The sequence below is a fragment of the Sturnus vulgaris genome, chromosome 5 (assembly GCF_052056855.1).
Source record: "Sturnus vulgaris isolate bStuVul1 chromosome 5, bStuVul1.hap1, whole genome shotgun sequence".
NCBI lineage: Eukaryota > Metazoa > Chordata > Aves > Passeriformes > Sturnidae > Sturnus > Sturnus vulgaris.
The window spans coordinates 62,685,546-62,707,307 of NC_142247.1; the positions used below are offsets into that span (position 1 = coordinate 62,685,546).

General features: G+C 35.5%; 2 protein-coding genes across 2 annotated transcripts in view; one reads left to right on the plus strand and one right to left on the minus strand.

The window, feature by feature from the left end:
- Positions 1–1,072: 1,072 nt before the first annotated feature.
- Positions 1,073–21,762, plus strand: part of CCDC146 (coiled-coil domain containing 146) — a 59,608-nt gene continuing 38,918 nt past the window's right edge. Inside the window, exon 1 of the mRNA XM_014869050.2 lies at positions 1,073–1,225. Coding sequence (XP_014724536.2) covers positions 1,076–1,225 — 150 coding nt within the window. The 5' untranslated portion in view covers positions 1,073–1,075. The remainder of the gene's footprint in view (positions 1,226–21,762) is intronic.
- Positions 6,060–12,687, minus strand: FGL2 (fibrinogen like 2). Its single transcript, XM_014869053.2, has 2 exons — positions 11,949–12,687; positions 6,060–9,221 (listed from the first exon to the last, which is right to left on the minus strand). Exons 1-2 carry the CDS (start codon positions 12,685–12,687, stop codon positions 8,515–8,517), a joined length of 1,446 nt encoding a protein of 481 aa, XP_014724539.2. The 3' UTR covers positions 6,060–8,514.

The following is a 21,762-nucleotide window of genomic DNA, read 5'->3' on the forward strand; positions in this document are numbered from 1 at the left end:
TTCACTAAAATACTGTGATACTGATCTGTCCATTCCTGTTGTCTACAAACAACTTCAGTGAACTTGTGAAGGAATTCTTGAATTCCTCCATCTACACTCCATTTCCCCTTTGAGCTGTGCTTTGCTCTACAAATGTTCAGTGGCTCCCCTATCTCATATCTCATATATCATGGCAAGATTTCTGTGTGCCTCACAAGTCCCTCTTCCCTCTCTTCCCTCTGTAAGATGCTTATTGCCTCTGTTGGATCATCCCATGTCTCATATCTTTCTCTGAAATGTTTTTGTCACCTTTCATGCTTCTTCATGCAAAAGGTATTTTAAAATACTTTGGATATACAAAACCCTTAAGACACCAGAAGATGGCATAGCATAAATTCCCATTTGATGTAATGATGAGGCCCAACCTGATGGACATTGCTGTCTATCAGGGTACCAGGAGCATTGTATCCCCTTGTATTCCACCTCCTATTTCCCTCATCCTTCTTGGCATTTTCACACACCTCAAAGAGTTCTGATGATTGAAGCTTGGGAACATAATGCTCAAGTGCTGGACCAAGATGGTAAACACAAAGTGAAATATAGAAACTTTATGGCATTAAGTCTCATCTTGCTGAGAAGTGAGTACTGAATGTCCTTGATCTAATTCTTTCTAATGAAAGTATCTTAGAGATTTCTATTCCTAAATGACAGAAATGAATATGGGATTTTCTATAATACTAATATAGCAAAATTATGTTTTCCAACAAATCTGCTTGTTCCAACCTTCTTTAATTTCTCTCTCTCTGCATTTATTAAAAGACTGTGTTACCTAACTGGAATAAGAGCTTTCTTCAGGATATTTTTAAAATACTCAAGAGGATGTTAGAGTGATAGTGCAGCCTCTTGCATGAAGTCTTTCATGAAGTTATAACTGTAGACTTACCTAATTTGCTCACAGTGTGATTTACATGGTTTGAATGTGGGTCTGACATGTTGATGTAGTGGTTTTTACACTTATGCATTTATCTTTCACTATCATATCCCTGGATCTAATGAACTGTATTGGTATTTTTGTTACTTTCTAGAGCTTTAAACAATGAGTCAGGCTGATGAAGGAGGGCCCACTGACACAGAACTGGCAGCTGAGAATGAGTCACCTACCTGTGTGCTGACTCCAACAGCTCCTAGCCAGGAAGAGGGACCCACTGACGTAACAGCAAGTCCTGCATTTCAATGTTTAGATGAGGTACCGTGTGCCCCAGATTTCTCTGTCTGTAACAGTAATTATTCTGAGGTGTATCTTTTGCTGTTAGCAATTGAAGGTTGTTACCACAGACTATCTATATCATCCCCATTTCTTTGATTTTTTTTCAAAGTGGTAAGAAAATTTTGTGAAGCAGTGTCATACTCTTGCTGGGGATGCTGTGCTTGATAGATAATCATGTTATTTTTTTCAGTGATCGTGGCCTTAAGGGGAATGAGAATACAGAGGTCTTGATTTTGGTCTTGTAGTATTCTATCCACAGAGGTAATTGCATCATGGTTTTTTAAAAGGCTCCATAGCTGCAGGAAAAATCACAGGTAAGTGGCTCCTGAGGCACTATTAATTGATGCTGGTAATAGAAGAAACCTTTTGGAGCTCAGTTTCTTTTGTGATTTTTTTGTGTTAAGGAGTATTTTGGAATACTAGAAATATTGAATCTGCAGATATTTGTCTAATTTGTTCTTAAATCTTTAATTGGTGGAGATAGCTTGCTGTTTCCAGCATGTCATCATTGCCAGGGTTTTATAAAAACCTTTCCCTATTATCCCAGTTTAAGTTTCCTTTGTAGTGAATAATGCAGCTTTCTTCTTGCCTTTCCCACATTAAAAAGGGAGGCCAGAGAATTTCTGCCCTCTTTCTAGTAAAAATGTACATCTCTCTCTTGTATCCTTATCAGGCTTTGTTCATACTTCATGTTTTGCTTGACGTTCGTACCTAAAGTTCATTTACCTTGGACTCTTTCCATCTTGGATCTGTCAGATCAGTTTGCTACGCTGGCTCTCACTCTGCCTAATATCTAAGGTCAGGAGAAAGGACAGGGCAAGAATTTGTAGTGAAGAGGAAAATAGGACTGGCCTTTTGCTATCCTGCTATTAGATCATACTGAACATAGCTTGAAGCTGCTGCTTTCAGTCCAGTGCCAGTGTATGGGGAGCCCACACCTTCCACTATTGTTGCAGCACAAACTCACTTTATTCTCAGTCCAGGGCAACAACAAAAGTGCTCCCACATCCTTTCTAAACTGTATTCTGCATTTCTGCTTTGATTTCCTTAGTTTTAATCATGATGAAAAGTAATTTTTGTAGACTTATTCTAGAAAATTATTAGATTATTTGCCTGATTTTTTTTCTCAAAAAAAAAATCTTTCCAAAGCGGTTATTCTGCATATCAAATTTAAAGCTAACTTGTTTAACACTGATAACATTGTAAAACATTAATGGCCAATACAGGGTAAACAGTATTTAGAGTTGTTTGCAACTCAAGAAAAAACATGCTATGGAAAAATAAAGTAAGCAATTTGCATAATATCTCATAAATGAGGTCGTCTGGTCATTTTCTCTCTTTCTAGAAGAGAACTATGACTCATTTATTTTACCATAATTTTTAACAGCTTGCACTTGTACTTTACTGGTGAGTTTGGCTTCTCATCACTTAGTCACATTTCTTCTCTTCCACTGACATATTTGTTTTCTTTTTGTTGAACTTTATACATAATTCAGGGATAAATATATGACTTTGGTCACCATAGAGGTTCTTGCATTGGTGCTGGCTTCAACTACTAGGAATAGCTTTCGGGATTTTTCCACAGAAGCAGAATTGTATTGTATTATCTCGGTTTCACTGACTGGTCATTTATGCCTGCACAGCATGTATTTACCAGAAGAGACACCTTCTGTTATTCTAAGATTTCTTTAAAAACAGATATATGCTTTCTTCCTGTCAAGCAAGTCTTGTTTTTCTCATGTAAGCAGCAGATACTCAAACATACAAAGAGCAAGAAGTCAAGCATGCACACTCCACCTCCTTTGTTTTTAATAAAACATAGTAACATTGTTTAGCTTTGTGGGTTAGGTAGAAATATTAAATACTTGATAGAGTTCAAACAAAAGCCACCCAATTCATAATTACCTCTTTTCACCAAGTGTTTTTATTTATTAACAAGTTGAGATTTCCTGTTCTATTGGTTAAGATACTGCCTGCCATACATTCACAAAATGAACTTTCCACTTCTTTTAGCCTTTGTTGTTATGTCCTTGGAATAAAGATCTTTGCTGTAACACTTCTAATTTAATTTCTTGAATTGTGAATTTTCCTCATATCTTGTCTTCATCCAGTGTTAGAAATACATCAATCTGCATCTGCTAATAACTTTCATGGAAAACGATATAGTCTTGTACCTGTGTGATGAAATAAATATATTACTTGAATAAATGCTACATTAAGATGCAATAAATTATGCTGGTTTTATTTTTATTTTAGTGCATTATAGGCCATGTATATGTAATCTGATTCTTAAAAGGCTGCAAAAATATATTGAATTTTGGTCCTGGCCCAACAAAAAAGCGTATAAATATGTTGGCACAGACAGCTAACAGATGTTGTCTCCACCTCCATGCACAGTAATCTGACTGCTAATTAAATAAACTTTTTTTGACTTTATTGAAATGGTCACTTGGGAAGTCAGCTAGGGCTGATAATATGTCTGTAAGCTAGAATATGGTTTTTTGCAACCGCTTCCAGCAAGCAGGAAATAGTTTGTATTGTGAATATTAAAGCAAATTGTTTGAAAGTATTTATGATGTCTTGTTTTTCTATGCTGTTATAAAGTCAAGTGTGCAGGTTTCATACCCTACACAGGAACTGAAGCTCTCTAGTGTGAGACTAGGGGAAGGAATAACCTGTAACTGTAACATCTTGCATTTTGGCCTTTTCTCAGCCATTTCTGATGCTCATGAGATTTGACAAGTATATTGCTATATTGTTTTCCAAACCTATCCCCCCTCTTCCTGTTTTCTCAGCTAAAATATGTAGGCAAATTTCTACTAAAAATTGGTCTATCTGGCCTTGTATGTCAGCACAACCCTGTGTTGAGGAAGGCAGAGCAGTGTTAACCAATCATGCATTCAATAAAAACATGAGTGGTGGAGAATCATCTGTTACACACATGAGGTTACTTTAAATGTTAAAAAGGGGATTCCTGGTTTTATTCAAAGCACCTGTGTCCAAATACTCCTGAATAAACAGAGCCTTAAATATCTGCATGAGAAAGAATCCTTGTATTTGGATCTAGCATATGGAAGTTAAACTTCAGAGTAGAGAGGCTTTTGTACTCTGTCTAAAGAAAGGTAGGAGAATTTCTGTTTCCCAAAGTGCATCCTGTTTCTCCTTAATAATCATTCACTCTGTGTAATTGCTTAAAAGTGTGTAAAACCTACTATTATTTTGTACAATGTAATTTTAAATGATGGCATACTGTTTCTGCTGAAGTGTAATCTTAATTAAACTTCCAGTTTATCTTGATTACATGAACATAATCAGGTAATTTGGGTTACTTTTTTTCATTATTAGTTTCAAAATTGATTCGTCTTTTACTGAGATCAGAAAAAACTGATGAATAAGGACTTAAAAAACAATACTGCTTTCATAATTTCCATTTCTCATTACTTGTGTGAGGATTGGACTTGGCATACTGTCTTAAAACTGTATTTTCTGTTTCTGGTTACCATTGAGTGTGACAGCCAAGGTAACTTCTGGCAGAAGAACTATAACTCCATAAAAGTTTAATTAAAGCAGTGAATGAAAGAGATCAATTTAGTATGTGAAATGTTTGCATCTAGCAGGCCCTACAGATGGTATTGATCAGCCATTTTTCTTTAAAACTTACGTCAATGTCTTCAGGCCTATGTGTACCACTTTGTCTTTTTTTTTTCCTGAAAGTAAAAGGACACAAAAAAAACCCCTTAAAATATATTAAACTTATTTAAATCCTCTTTCTTTGCAGGCCAGTATTTAAATATATTGTTTGTTTATTTTCTCTTTGAAAATTCAAAGTCACATCCTGCCTGCTTTGGTTTTTACGTGACATGTAAATCATAGAAGCTAGGTAAATTTGGCAGTTCTGTTTGATTTTGGTTTAGTTTGTCAAAAGAGCTCTGGGTAGGGATTGGCAATCATCTTAAGGTATTTTCCAAATAAACACATAAAAGTAAGGTTTTTTCCCCACCAGTTTATCAAGCTATGTATTATTCTCAACTTACTGCAAGTTTGACTGCGGTCTTTCCCAATAAACACAATTAAGGAAACAGGTATTTGCATTTAAAAGGGAAGGAAAAAGCACCAGTGCTTTCAAACCTTCTTTTTATTTCTTCTCTGCTTTGTTTGGGATTTTTTTCTAGTTTGGCTTTGTTTTGTTTAAGCAATATGTAGAAAGCCAAGACATTACAGCTTGCTTGGCTGATCACATTGAATAGATGGGCTTGTGTCTTTATATTTTGGAAACAAGCCATAGGAGTTTTGCTAGCAAACCCCCTGTTAGTAATTTTTTCCACTAAAATTCAACATTTAAATATTAGCAGGATTAAATCCACAAGTGTTTTCATATACTAATCAGTGTTACATAGATGTTTTCCTTAGATTGAAAGCCATGTTTTGAATTCTTGAGCCTTAGGCAGGGATCAAGGTCTTCTTCTTTGTATTAAAAATGGTATTATTTAATTTGGGGTCGTATTTGTATTCACATGCTTTGATGACCCTTGTATGTGATCTGAAAGTCTAAACATAGGTTTGCTTCTCCTCTTTCATGTTAAAGAAGAGGTTGTGTAAACTCTTCATTGGACAATTAATTTTTCCTCTTCCAAAATATGAATGGTCTCAAAAAAATATCTGAGCCCGTGGTATTATCTGGCACCTGAAGAGCCACAGAACAGATCTCTAAGGAACAATCATTACGAGCAATTACTCTCTTGGCATGTCATGTAGTCTGTGTTGGTTATTGGTGTTTTCTTACTGCTTCAATTGTTACAGAAAATCAATAAAATTATTTATGAGAATTCTTTTATTGGCCTTATGTACATCTATGACAGTAGTCCAGCTTTAACAGTGGGACATTCTTATTTTATTACACCAAGAAAAAACAAGTAATGTTTGCAACAAGTAGATGGAGTTATACTTTGTACAACTAGTACACATTGACAGAGATTCAGCTACAACAGTTCCAGGCAGGTAATAAACAGATTTCTGTAACAGCATTACACTTTCTTTCTCTATTTTTTGCTTTCTGTTTTTAAAGACATGAGACAAAGCTTTTGCAGGTGATTTTAGTCCCATTTGCTTATTCTGCTAAAATTTCAGTGTTTTACAGTTTCCTTTAAACAAGATTTTAAAAGTACAGTTTCTAACAACTTCTAACAACTTAGTAGTAAAAAGACATTTTCAAGTAGAAGCTTGTAGATACGGTAGGTCATACTTAGCTAGTTATCATATAATGAATAGGAGCATTTAATGCAAAATTATTACATATAATCATATGCAATTAGATGTTTGCTCTTTTAACCAATATTTCATCCATTTTTTTTGTTTTGTTTTGTTTAGACAACTATTTTTTATCCCAAAATAAATATTCTATAGCTTCAAAACATATTCTCAAACAAAGATGATACATCTTGCAATTAAAAGTTTTCATTGCTCTTTAAAATTGAAATATATTAAACCAAATTACACTTGAATTATCCTTCAAAGTATTTACTTCTTTAAAATATATATTAATATTTTACAATTTAGCTATTGCCAGTGTTCTTCATTTGCACAACTTATAACTGTAATAGTTTTGTTGTAATCTCAACAACATAGTAGAGATCATATTTATAAAGTATTAGGTCAGATGTATACTTGTATTCTTTTTTTTTATGTGTCTTTTAATCCAAAAAGCTATGCCAGCAATGACCACACTTTAACTGATAAAGAAATAGAGTCTTAGTATAGTTTTTCTGCATCTCAGGATTGGTGTAAGCAAGATTGGTGTAAGCAAGAACGTCTTGCTAAGATAAATTGCATCTCCACTCAATGTTGGTCATTATCTTTATAGAGACATGGCCTAGATATGCACAGTCAAATTTGTGCTCACTATCTGCAATGTGAGATTTAATAACAGTATCTCTAATTTGAAATTCCTGCACTATTTGACAATTTGATTTTTTTATTTGTTATAGTTTAGAAAACAAATTCTTTGATCATATATGTTCTTTCTTGCTTAGAATTGACAATAGGATTTTATGTTTCTGTGGCTACAAAACTGTACTCTAAAAATGGAGAGAACAGTCTTATGTTACAAAACACTTTATAATTTTTTTTTAATTTTTTTTTTTTTAGTTTTAGGATCTAATAATATCTAGATTGAGAAGGTTTTGAATGAGATCTTGAGTTTCTACAAGAGCATCTTGTAACATTTGGCTTACCTAAAGGATTCAGGAGAAAGCAAAATGGCGCTGGAAACTTTTTGTGTGTATTTAGAGGCAATAATGCAAAGAATATGGATTCTTATTGATGTGTCTTCCTGCTCCTTGTCTACCTGCCTAAATGTGCAATAAGCTTTATAATGGCTTCTTTCTCCTACAAATGACAAAAGGACCTTGAGCTTGAATGGAGGAACCAAAAAGAGCGAGAATGTTGTTCAATACATGCTCTCTCCGTGTGTAGATGGGTCACTTAGGGACATGGTTTGGTGTAGACTTGGCAGTTCTGTGTTAACAGTTGGACTCAATGATCTTAAAGGTCCTTTCCAAACTAAACAATTCTATGATTTTTAAATTATTTCCTCTGCTTTTATTCAATTTTTCCATCAGCTTATTTGAAAAAGCTTTGATAAAGGGATGAAATTTGAGGAATCATCTTCATTTTCTTCTTGTTTTCTTCAAGGCCTTTTTTTGTGTCTTTGAGCAAACCATGTGGCCCTCTGTTTTCTAGTCCTTTAAAAATAATAATTTTTAGTACTTTTCCTAATTTATATTAATATTGCTGTAGTATACCTTCAAAATTGTGAAGGATAGATGATGGAAAAAGACTGTTTTAGAGATACTAGGGTTTTTTTCCAAGTGTTGAAAAATTTATATTAGTTACACCCCTGAATTATTTTCAGGTTAAAATGTAGGTATTCATTCAGACACATCTTGTGGAAGACAACATAAAAGTTTTAAATCATAAAATGTGATATATCACAGTCAGTAAAAGCACCAAAAGCAATGTTTAGAATATTTACATAACAAAACCAAGACCTAACTGGTGTTAAGTTTTAGCAATAACTATTCAGGTATTTTAATGCTGGTTTTAATATACTATATGGGTCAAACAGTCTCTAGAAATATTATGTGGAAGTATGTTGTTTTGTCTAGTACAATCTTTTGCCAAACATAACTGAATACTTGATTTCTGAGTATAATACTGAGTATGATTTTGAGTGCATTCCAATGCAAACTAGTTAAGAGAAACGTGTAGAATTACTGCACAAAACTTTTGGGTCTGATCATCATCTTTACTGATTTAAAGGGTTGCCTGTATCCAGTGGGAGTATCATCAGCAACACCATGCCACGTACCCCAGAAAATGCCATCACGAACACCTTTGTATTTCTTGTGGTAGTACCTGCCATTGAGATTGGCTGACAAGCAGGCGTCAAACCACCAGCCAGAGCTGTAGTATGCACCACAGTTTCCTGAGGGATACCTGTCATTGTCCTTGTCTGGGGTTGTGAAGAACTTTTGGTCGTGGTTGTAGTGCCTGCTGTAGTGGAGGGCATCTCCTGCTGTGCCGCTGTAGCCGTGGACGCTGAGACGGTACTTGAGGTACTCGTTGGCCACGTAGAAGTGGTCGTATTTTGCATACTCTCTGATTCCATTGAAATCTTCGAGATCAATTCTCAGTTGCACTTCCTGGCTCCTTGTCAGGAGGTGAATTTTGTCATTGCCTAGCCAAAACTCCCTGCTGAGGTTCCCAAAGCCGTGTTTGTAGTCATTCCAGGTTCTGTTGAAGTTAGTGCTGCCATCCTGACGCCGTTGCAGCACTGTCCAGCCGCCTCCATGAGTTTGCATGTCGCAGTAAACTTCAAAGCTCTCGTTTTTAGGATCAGGGCTAATCCTGTAGATTCCATTACTCCTTCTTCCTGCTATGTAATGGTCAGCACAGTCTCTCTGCATTATTTGTATAACTGGTGAAAGAACAGGTAATATTGGAATAAAGATAATTTCAATTTAAAAATATAAAAAAAATTTACCCAGACTGATATGGCATACAGAACTTGCATTGAAGAGACTTTTACATTGGAAATACTGTTGCAGCAGTTTCAGGTCTAGTGCAAAATACCTTTTCCATCAGATTTACTTTATAACAGATGTCACCTAGGATCTCTGCATCAGATAGGTGTCCAAATAACCCATCTAAACTACATTTTTAAATCAAAATGCCTAATATAAGGGCATTTTGATTATTTGCTTTCCTTTTTGTCCTTTTCTCTAATCTATCCTTTCATTATCTCGTGTAAATTCAACCTGATTTCTTCAGTCCCTGTTTGTAATGCTTTGTGTTTACACACTTGCTGCCTTTTGTATTTAAATGTATAGTTTCACAACCTGCCTACAATTTACAGCTCCATCTGCCAGTATGTCAGAGAAAAAAGTTTGTCCATATGGGAATGTTGTTAACCTGGCTATTGTTAAGTAAACATTATTTGATAGAGAACATAACATCATTAGGAATGCTTTGTGTGTTAATGTTGACTGTACTTTAGGAAGCCGGAAAAAGGTAATAAAATTGTCACATCTGTTGTAGTAATTGCGTGACTCTTGGAAAGAAGAAGGTGACAGTGCTTTCCTGTGTATGTGGAATTGCTGGCTTTACAGAAAGGAAGAATGTTAGCATCTACTGTTATCAGTATCTTTTTCCACCAATGGATGATATGTTTTATTCAGAAGAAAAATATTCCCGGGCTTTTTCCTCAGTGTGAAAATCCATTTTGATCCGTGTCATTTAGTAATGTCATTCTGTTCAACAGCATGGTATTAGAATTCCATATTCTTAAGATATATGGAGAGCTCTCAGAAGTTCTCAATTAAGAGTCAAAACCATAATGTTCATTTCTATTGCAGATTTGAATGTATGGGTGTGTTCATTTGCAGGGTCTGTTGCAATTTTTCCTAGAAAATTTAAACGAACTACTTCTTGAACGGGAGGAGTGAACTCAGGCTGTAGCAGGGAGTAAGAGTCAGGCCTTGTTTGCCAGGAAACTGGACATTTATGAAACCATGAAGTATAGGAGTCAAAGACTTTAAAGCCAAATCTAAATCCACAATAAATTCTCTGAACTTCATCTAAAATCTTTGGTGGACTAAATTTCAGAGCAGTTTTTAACGGAGAATATACATTTCAGATAAAATGCTTCCATAATCAAATTCAACTCCTATTTAAATACAATTTTACTATTACTTTCAGTGGATGCAGGAATAGCTCCTAAATAGGAAAAAGTTGTAGCTGTTTTCCTTGCTAGTTTTAATAATGAATATATTACTGCTACAAATGCTTTTATCATGTTGCTGTAAAATAGGGGAGTGTCTATATGATCATGTGCCCCGAACACTACCCAGCATTTCAGTAAATGTGAAGAATACTGAAAATTTATTTAGTTTGTTATTTAGTCTGTTTTGAAGTACTCTACTTGAATGTGATTTATTGCCCATTATTAATATAACAAAAGATTACTCATTCTTTCTGTGAATGTTTTGTATCTGAATGAATATAATTTATTTGTAGTGATTTTTATCTGGTTTGATTACTGATATAGTAAAAACATTACCTTTATTATTACTTACTCGCTCTTTTCAAAGAAGAACACTTTCAAGAATTTCAGTTGTACATACACTGTGTGCTTGCAGATCCTTCTATTTTCAATATGTATAGATAGAAGGACAATTTTATTTTAATCTTGGATGCTAAGCAAGAGACTTAAAAGATTGTAATGCAGCCTGCTCTTTTTCTGTTTTGTCTCTTGAGAGCTTTATCTTCTTATGTTTGAGATCTAAGTGGTAGAATACACTGACAATCTAGGGAACATTTCTCGTTTTCAAGGATTCTTATATGTAATATAAAAACTTTGACTTTTAGAAAACCCCTCAATGTTGCCTTAATGTCAGCAAGCATTATAAAGAGAGCATTAGTTCTATTCCTTTATTAGGAGGATTAAATGGTAAAAGAAAAGAGTGTTTTTTCAGTGATAACACCTGTCTTCTGTTTTATACTGCTTATATATTTAGTGTTAAAATGGTGATACTTTTGTTACCCAGTCAAGAAATGTTGTTAGTAAACCTTTTTTAGCTGAGCCTTTCAAATGTTTGCTGTGATGATAAGAACATTATTTTATTATCCATCAGTTGAAAACTAAGCATTTTGTTAGATTCACTTGATGATTAATGATGCCTTGCCCCCTTTTCAGAATATCTGCAGTTTTGCAGTGAGAAAAAATAAAAAGGCAGTTTTCTAAGGCACACCTTGAGAAAATTTACCCCTTCTCCTCCAAGGAAAAAAATATGTCTAGGTCACTGATGCTTAATATTTCTTATGAAGGGTATTACGATGTAAAATAAAGTTAATTTTTCATGTTTATTTATTAAAATTGCAAAAAATCGTCCTTTAAAAATTAATGTTTTAAATCTCTTAATGAAGTCCAATTCAGAGGGACTGAACACCTGCAGCTCTCAGTAACCCTCTAGTGGCTGCTGAAATGTTTTACAGGAGTATAAATAAACACTAAAAGAGTAGATACTTGTGAAGTTAATAACACAGCTATTTGGGTAAAATGTATATTAAATTGTTTACCTAATACGGGTGAAATGCACTCATAAGGAAAGCTTATACAGGCAGTAAGAATTAACAGATTACATACCAGGTTTTGCTTGCATTGCTGGACACTTAGAAGAGCATTTGTTATCCAGGTTGTTCACAGCAAATGTCAAATTTGCAACTTTGCTGTCAACATAATGTTCCACATTGTTCATGTTTACGAGGCTCAGCTTCTCTAACCGACCCTGCAGTGTCTGAATCTGGCTCTTTGCATTTTTTAAGCTGGTTGCCATTCTGTTAACTTTGCTTTGCAGTTCCTTTACTCTGTTATCTTGGCTTTCATCGTTTTCTGCAGTGTTAGGTAGCAGGAATTCATTACTTTTTTCTCTTTCTTGGTTGTCATCTGCTTGCAGCTTGCAATCCTGGCAGCATTTCTTCAGCTTGTTTACTGATTCTTTAAGCGTCTGTACTTCTTTGAGAGTCTTCTCAAGCAGTTTGAATTCTTTGGGTATCTGGAAGGTCATCGGAGGCAAATTTATCTGATAAGGACAATCCTCTCCTTCATCACATTTCCGATTAGCTTTGAGCTTTATGGGACAAGTCTCAGTAAGTTTTGCTTCTTTAGCATTCTCTTCCTCTTCTAAAATTACTGCAAAAACATTTGTTAAAGCAAGGAGCGTTGACTTCAGCAAGACTATGTAAATGAGGAGCTTCATCTTCACGGAGAAACAAGCAGTATGAGGAAGTATGCAGAAGTGGAACAACTTTATGAGGGCAGCTTGAAGCCTGTGAGTTATCAGACAGCCTACACTGTTCTCAGAAATGGGTGGGAGTGCTTGCATCACGAGTGATTAATAGCAGAGCAAAGTTAGGTAGTGCTTGCAAGACTAGCACATTTCAGTGAGTATTTCTGACTCAGAGCTACTGTATGTAAGCAAGATGATGAAATGCATGTGTGCTGGTAAATTATGTAGGTTAATTTCATTCCTTGTTGTACATGGATTTTCTTTTTTTGGTAAAAAAGCAGGTAGAGAAAGTGAAAGCCAGCCCTTTTCCCAGTTTGAGGTTTATAATAGCAATAGCTTTACTGACAGTCAGTCCCCTTTTCCCTAATTTCTTTTTTTAACTTAATAGAGATATTCGTATAAATTATTTAAAACCCCAAACATATTGAAACACAAGTGTAGTTTTGGTTCCAAACATTTTTCAGAATAGAGTCACACATTCAGGAGGATGAACAGCAATTTCTTCTTACTATTGCACCTAGCCCACCTTAAAATAATTATCTGAATATTCATCATCTCTATGGCACATAGTTAAAATTCACTATTATCTGATTTGGGGTATTTCTAATTGAGCCTTTTTAAGTGAAGGGAAGTGAACTTAAGACAGTTTGCCCTTTGGTGCATGAGATCCTACTTTTTAGATTAATTGTACAGGAAACCCAAAGAAAATCCTGATGTTCTGAGTGATGTCCCAAATTCTAAATCTAAAGTGAGGCAGAGACCTAGGGAAGGAACTCTCTTCTGTTTGAGGTATTGCTCATCTTTCTATTGTGCCTCATATCAACTTCCAGAGTTAATCATATACTTTGCATGACTGATCACTAGAAATAAAATTCTTCTCCAGGTGACAATTTCCAGTTTCATTCTACAGCCACCTTTGCCATTCTCATGTGATACCTCTGCACTTTTAATGATCTATGTAATTTTCCTTGTGCCTCAAAACAAGACTACATGGATATGTCTTTGTGCATTCACAGCTCAGTCAAGAGTCAACTTGCAGGAGTAAAGGGTATTTACAGCAGTTATTGTTTAATTAGTACAGTCTGAACCATTTCTTTCCCTAAGACCTATTTGAAATTACTCATAACACAGATTAAACATTAAGCAGACATTAGTCACACGTGTAATCCACAAGTTCGTGATCTCTGTAATGTTGCTAACTTTTATACACACCACATGCTTATATTGATAGTACAGGAGGGAGGCTTGGTAAGGAAACCTTCTTGTCTAACCCCTGCAACAATTCCTTCAGATTTCCTGCATAGCACAAAACTTTAGGTGCTTTCTTGGGAGATGAGTTTTGAATGTACCTTTCTTGTATTCTAAATGAACATCCCAGGACCTGCCACGATGCCTTTAGTTATGTGGCAAAACTGTATCTCCCCCTGTCAGATCATGATATTTCCCCAGCAATGAGGTGAAAGGCACTCCCTGCCATTCAGGTGTAAGGTGCTGACATCACTTTTGTTTTGTTAAAAATGCATCAAAACTGAAATGTTTGTAAAAGATAAAACGTATTATTTTAATTTGCAAGTAAAACTTTTAATTTTTTTATTAACAGGATGCTATTTTTTTCATTGTATCAGTCTAAAATCGGGTAAATCTGAAGCCTTGTTCTTGTGTATGGCTGCTACTGTCAGATGAAGGAAAGCTATACCAGCCTCTTTGGAGGGTTAAATCCTTGTTATTTGGGAAGCCACATTCCCCCCACACTCTTGTTTGTTTAGCTTGCAATTAACTCTGCTATCTGTTTTGTGACTTTGAACTGGAAAAACTGTTCTGTATTTGTAAAAATGAATCATAATTATCCTTGATAGACCACATTCTATGATTTGCCTTGAAATATTTCAATGTGTAACAAATATTGTTGTAATTTGTGATTGCTGTGCTGCGTTGAAAACCTAAACTATCTTTAAAATTTCGTAACATTTAGAAGGGCAGAAATTTTTGGTCATACTGAATGCAAAAAGGAAGTTCAGACAGTAAGGTGAGGAATCTGAACTTTTCAAGCATCTCTATCTGAGCCATCCTTTCCTTAGTCTCATATATATCTTCCTTTTGGGATATTTACTTCCTCCTTTGGATGAGACTTCAGTAATCTTGAGTTGTTTTATTATCCTCCTGATTCCATTATTGGTCTAATGTTCTGCTGCTAAGCTGTCACCAGTCTGCTTGGAGTCCAGCAGATCCATTTCTCCACCAGTCTGTACGCGTCTCCTACCTGGAACGCTCTTGTAATTGAGTACTGGTCTTTCTTCCTGTTCTGTCAGGGAGTGTCCATTCCCAGCAATTTGTCACATCTCTTTTCTTTCTTCAGGAACCCAAAATAGTATGACACAGCCTGTTTCATGTCTCTTATCCTTCTTGGAATAAATGAAGCAAACTTTCAAATCTGAGTTTTTCAGCAAAGAGGAAGGACATTGAGTAGTCTTAAGCTGTGAGATGCTGATGCAGTTTAACTAATGGCAGAAATATTGGTCCAGATTTAAACTAAGACCTGCTGTTTGTTTATAAACAGAGTTTCTTCCCAGATGGGGTTTCTCTAGATCCAGCATATTCTGCATAATACTTAAAACTTTAAATTAGTTAAGCAATCACGAACTCCAAAAGCCAATCTTTTTCAACTGTGAAAGGATCTAACTGTATAACAGCTGATGACTGTAACTGAGAAGTTTCTGCTAAGGTCTTTGCTTTTTACTTAAAGCTAATTTTCTTGTAGCTTTTAATCTCTTTTAGTCTACCTTTTAGGATTTTTTTTTCCTGTGGACTGAAGAGATATCTTTATCATACAGACATCTTCCTAAAGGTAAAGAAATTAACTGACAGCTCAAGATACTTTGAAATTCTACTGAAGATTTTAATTCTGTTCACAGAACTAACTAGTGATTAGAAGTTTAAAGAAGTTATATATTTTGTTTTATCAGACTTGTCTGAGGTTGTTTATCCAAAGTTTATCAAAACCAGCATGAACCATTTCCCATGAATTTTTAGAGTAAGTTTCTTTTTCTGGCAGATAATGGAATGTAGGTCAAACAGAAAACAACAAAGTTATGACTGTAGGCAGATGTTAATTTAACTAGTGACTATGGCAATTTAAAACACAACAGCTTGGCATCTGTTTGACTTCTGTCTTTGTTCGGGAGTCAACATCTCCTGCAGAAAAATTGCTGCAAAATATCCAGATTTGTCTAAGCAGTTCAAATGATAGGTATGTACAAACCTGAAGTACATTGGGGTTCATTCTTATGGTCCATTGTGGTGGCAGAGATGGAATGTGTTGAAATTCAACTGCTGCTGTAATATTTCTGATTTTTTTTTGTAGACTTCAGCGGTTCTGCGATACATTTTGACTGAGAAAGAGAATGGCAAGTAATTAGATGAATTTTCAGGTTTTTCCACCATGTGGAATATATACCAAAAGTCCATACTAGAAACTAATTCTGATTTAGAATTCTTTCTGATTAACGATATTGTTTTCTTTTTTAGCTTAGTAGTTATTCTTATGCAAGCAGTCCTTATGTTGTCTACTGGATTGTGGGGTTACCTATCCAACTTCCTCATGTGTCTGTGAGAACATATCAGAACACAAAAGGAAAGGCAGTCCTATTCCATTTGATACTATAAATATTATTATTCGGATACAAATTACATAGAAATAGTGGCTGTATGACTTTCCTACCTGCTTAAATTGTTCACTGCTTTATTTATAAATTCTGGCAACAGGCAGAAAGGTGCCACTGACATAGAGCACATGTAAGCAGTGGACATGATATGTCTATCAGCAACTGTAAATATAATTAATAATTTATAATATAACTATAAAATTCATGTGGTTAAAGAAAATAGCTCGTTCTGTTAAGGTGAGGACCATATTTTTAAAGAAGTAGAACCACAAAACTATGTTCTTATTAATTCTCTTTTTCCCATGACATCTGATCTGCCTGCTCAAAATGTACAGTTTACTGCTGACTATTTCCTTTATCTGTAGCCATAGAAGATGCTGTAGTTAGCTCAATACGAAGAGAATAAACCCAAATGCACTTTCACAGTGATGAGATATCAAACACAAAAGCCTCTCTCTCCTATGTCTTTTCAGAAAAATTCCTTTCTGGTTCCTGAAAACCTGCTCCAATAAAAGCAGCAAGTGTAAGACTGTGCTGGTTACTTACTGTCCTGATTTTGGCTTTGTAACCAAACAAAATTTGATGACAGTAGGATAGCTATGTCCTTTCCTGAAATTCCTGTCTTATCAGTCTGCTGTGCCCTCTTTTCTGAGCCATGAAAGACTCAATTGGCCAGCAGTATATTCTCACCCACTGTACCATCTTGATTGTGGCTGATGTTTATATTTTCCAAGTAGGGATTGCTTTTTCCCATGAGCAGGCCACAAAACTACTGTTATGTACTATGCCTTGGGAAAGAATTTAGGATATTATTTTTCCTAGTCATTATTTGTTAGTTTTAGGAGGCTCTTCAGCAGTTTATTTTTCATTAAAGGATGCCTGGTTCATCCATCTGTAATTTAAAAAGTGAAATTGTAGAAGTTCAGTGTAAGGCAGTACAGTGTATCTACTGTAAGTGTACTTATGATTTCTGTGCATGCCTTTTCTCCCACCTGACTTCACTTGTACAACCAATAACCTCATGGCTTCAAGTGTTGTTTGTTTGTCACCTAAATTAAAAGTTTACGAAACTCATTGACAAATACTTTTCTACTTGAAAAGCTAATAAATAGGCTTTTTGTATGGACTTCCCATACTTATTCTGAAGTCCACTTCCTGTAATAATTGTTTGTAGTTGCAGGTGAGAGGGATGACACCTTATTTTTGAACTCCAATTACAGTATCTATTTAAAACCCTCAGTGCATTTTTCTTTACTTTCTATCGTCGTAACCTTTCCCTAGAATAATGACTTAAGCAAGGCATATCATTCTCTAAATATCTGCAGTATAGCTATTTCAGTGTGTACTTTCAATGTTTCCCAATCTCCAAAATGGAATGCAGAATTGCATACCAATAGCTACAATTTATTGCAAACTATGTGTTTACAGTCTTAAATTAGTGACTTTTGTCTTCTTGTTTTAAAATACTTTGAAATATGTGCTGAAGCCTAAAATATTGTTAAGTAGGGAAATTGTATATAATTTTGGAAGTGTTAGTCTTCCATATGTGTAGGAATACTTGAGACATTGAAAAATACATGATGGCTGAATAAGAAGTGTAAAGATTATATTTTCTTGTGTTGTGTTTGGATTTTTTTAAAGAGGCTGCAAACACAACCTTTTAATTGGTTTTCCTTCATTTTTGGATGCTTCATCTTGAAGTAGCCAGGACATGATCTTCAGAATTAGTGAGAAGTTATAGTTTTGAACTTGCTCTGAGCAGTGGGCTGAACTTGAGGAGGAATCCTCAGTTCCCTTAGTGCATTATCATGGGTCCAAGAGTTGGAGATACCAGGCGCAGGCAAGCCAAATTCCTACGTATATGAAACACCTAGAGATATCCCTAGTCCTGTGGTTCTGTGGAGACTGGACAGAAATGCAAGAGTCATTGACAGAGGCCACACAACTGACACCGTGAATGGTTTCAAGCATCAACACTTTATTATTCCCCAGTGCAACCTTTTACACCCTTTTCACATGCATAACACCTGCCTGCCCTTTTTTGTGATTGGTCAAGACCCATGAGCATTCCATGCTTCTTTTTCCTTCAGTGCTGTTCATCTGTCTTACACAGCTACAACTTCTCAGGGGCAAGATTTCCTGCAGCACTATCTCTATTCTTTTACAATCCATTGTCCCACAAGTTATAGCATGGGTTTGGTGTGCCTGTATGTGTTGCCCTGCTATGATGTTGAAACAACCCCTGAGAAAGTGGCATTGCCTTCTCGCCCTGAATAAGGCACACCTGAGCTGTGTGCTGTGTCCAAATTGTGTGGCTTCATGAGGATTTTGACAGAGGAGGCAGAGCTCTCTATTCAAAGAGGAGAACTTACCCTTTCTCTTTACTGAATGTTTAACCTTTTAAATAAAATACGAAAGAGGTTAAGAAAAGCTCTTCAAATAAACAGCACAGAAGGAAAATTCCAAACCTGACAAAACAGATTGGCCAGAAGAGCCATATGCCAAGGGGCTAATACTATATGAAATCTTGAGTGTATACAAACTATAAAATATATTAATCCCTTGATGTTTTTCTCTAGTCTACTATTAGGAGGGGAAAGAGTTGTTTGATGAGACATTTCATATGTTTGAAATAGCAAGTGAATATAAAACGTTGGCTATTCTATGTGTTAAAATAACATTAAGTGTAGTCAAAATGTCTTGTTACAGTTACAAAGCCTACAATTTAGCATTCCATTTGAGCTTAGAATACATTTCAGTTGTTTTGCAGTAACTGCAAGCATAATTAGAAACACGTGTTAGCTACATCATTTCTCCAAAATGCAGAGATTCTAGGCACAGCTGATATTGAGTCTTTGCTAAGAAGCCTCAGTTGCTTCACTTGAATAACGATTGTAAGTGATTGATGTTAAGCAGTAATTTCTTGGTGGCAACTTTATCTTCTGTGCTTATTTTGTGTGCTTTTTTTATCAAAAAACTGCGAAGAGTTAGACTGATATTCAGATTCCATCATCTATTTATGTTTAAGATTTGGCTGAATTTTATTAATTTCTGGAGAGTCCCAAAAGAACTTTAAGAGCCTTGAAATTTGAAATGGGAGATGTTCCTAGAGTTTTTATTTATACCACATTTAAATAAGAGAAAATTTGTTTTGGAATTTCAGATGAGTTCCTTGCTGCATTGTTTTGAGCTGACTGTCAGAATTGAATATAATCTGATAAAATGGAGAATGCCCACTGCACTTAATGCAGAGTGAGGAGGTGTTGATAAAGTTAGGGCCTGATTTCACTAGTTTTGCTCACATGGATGAGTACCTCATTTATCAGATGGGTCCTCTCTCTTCTGTAGTTTTAATTCCCATTCCTATTCTAGCATATTCTTTCTTACAAACATCTCTGTCCTTCCAACCTTGGAGAAACTACTGTGGTCTTAGATCCAGTGGCTTGTGTACCTGAAGTCAAGCTGGAAGGATATAAAAGAGATCTCTCAGTGTATAGCCTCACATCGTGCTCACTTTTTCTTGGAATTTTCATCAGGAGATTTTGAAGATAGGTCTGGTGGGGAACTGCTGGTAACAAGTGAATATGAACTTGTAGAGAGAAGTTTCTCAGGTGTACAGAACAACTATTTGAGCATAAGTAGGTTCTGTTTTTTTCTCATGGACTCCTATATTTAAATGATTCCTGCTCAGAGACAGAAAATCTACCTTTTCCTGATAGAAAAATATTAAGGATATGTCCTTCCCTTTCATCTTTTCTGCAAATTTTTCCTTCACATATTTTGTAATAGGACTGAATTATGCAGGACTTTACTTCATGGACCTTTTCACAGATTGAAGGACACAAATTTGCTTTGGGACTTGGGTTTGGATTTGGTTTTGCTTTTTTATGCTTTGTTTTGTTTTGTTTTTCTGGTAGAAAAGCCAGACTTCAAATTGCCTAGCAATATGAAAAATTGTAACAAAATTAGAAAATCACAAGGGTAACTTAAGGGTAACTTAATAAGGTAAAATAAACATAATAGGAACTTTACATTAAAAGGAAAAGATTCAAGTAAATCCAGTAATAAGTCACACAGTTCCATATTTTTAATGTAATTGCATTTATGGGAGTGTGGGGAAAGGGAAAGCAGAAAGTTGCCAGGCAACCATTAGTTAAACCATTCATCCAAATTTCCAGTAATTCTGCATTTAGATAATGAAAATTTATTCTGGTTTATCTAGATGATCTATCAATGTTGAGTGTGTTTGAAAATGTATGGGGTCCCAGTTCCTTATAAAATGAGAAAGAGACAATCTGAGAAAAGCAAAATACATTAAAGTACAACTGATGTGGAATGGGACTGGAAGACTCAACAACTTAGGAATACTTATCCAACTATATTCCAGACTCCAGATCTGAGATCACCAGTATAATAAAATTACCTCACTTCTTACAAGGGCATGATGGTTAACAAGGACTGAAAAAAGAAAGTCATCCTCAATTGCCAGTTACAAGCCCTTTTTTCCCCTCACTTCTCCATCTTCTCACTTGCTCTTTTACTTTTCAGTGTAGCAATGAGACCTACATTTCACCTAACCCAGCAGTTAACCAGTGAGAGCTTCCAAGCAATAAAATGAACTATGGGTGCATAAATACTGTTGATTATTTTGTCATTAATGTGGGACAGCCGCCTTGAAAGAATTTCATATCTTTATATCAGGGGCATCATCTCTTCTTACCTGGTTTTATCATCACAATTAATACAATTTTTCTAGAGGCTAGGATCACATGTTTGCTCCCTTCTTCCACAAATTATTTCTTCCCATCAAACAATTGCCTCTTTCCCTCTGCCCTCCCAAGAATCTTGGAGAAAACAGTATACCTTTCATAACAAATAGGCTTTAATAACACCAATAATAACAAGGTTTTAATAAAAAAAAAATCCTGGTACCAGGGTAGCCCAGTGCTGTCTCTTTGATGGCTCTCCCAATAATGCTGTGGCAATGGGAACTATCTGGTGATGAAACTTTCCAGGAGGTCTCACTGCCTTTGACATGCTGGTATGCCATCCATGCAGTCTGTCTTGTGTAGTCCCACTGCTACAAGTCTTCACGCTGCATAGGACCAACCTTCCAGAAATAGAGCTCTTAGCTCTGAACTGAACTGAGAAATGAGGTATGAAGTCTGTAAGAAGTTTATGGATATAAAGAAGACACAACCTCCAGGATAAACAAGTTTATTTCTGTGGAAGCATTGTCAAACATGGTGTAGATCTGCAGTGAGAAGCTAAGTAGTAAAAAAATTGTAACTCACAGGTACAGATCAGAGGAGTGTGGAGAAAGCATATTAGTGAGGTACCACACAAATAGGACTATGAGGCTAGAAATAATTTGGTTGAGAAAGGGAAATGTTTTCTTTTTCACAGAAGACCTAGACAGTATTTTCAACTTAAGTGAACAGTATCTTTGATCGTAGAGAATGCCAAAATAAATATTTGTGAGCTGCTTATCTTTAATCTGATGCAAACA

Excerpts from the sequence above, each read along its gene's own strand:
- FGL2 (XM_014869053.2), bottom strand. The coding sequence starts at position 12,687 with ATGCAAGCACTCCCACCCATTTCTGAGAACAGTGTAGGCTGTCTGATA. Across the intron at positions 9,222-11,948 it reads AGCAATGCAAGCAAAACCTG|TTATACAAATAATGCAGAGA; the intron begins GTATGTAATCTG and ends TTCTTTCACCAG.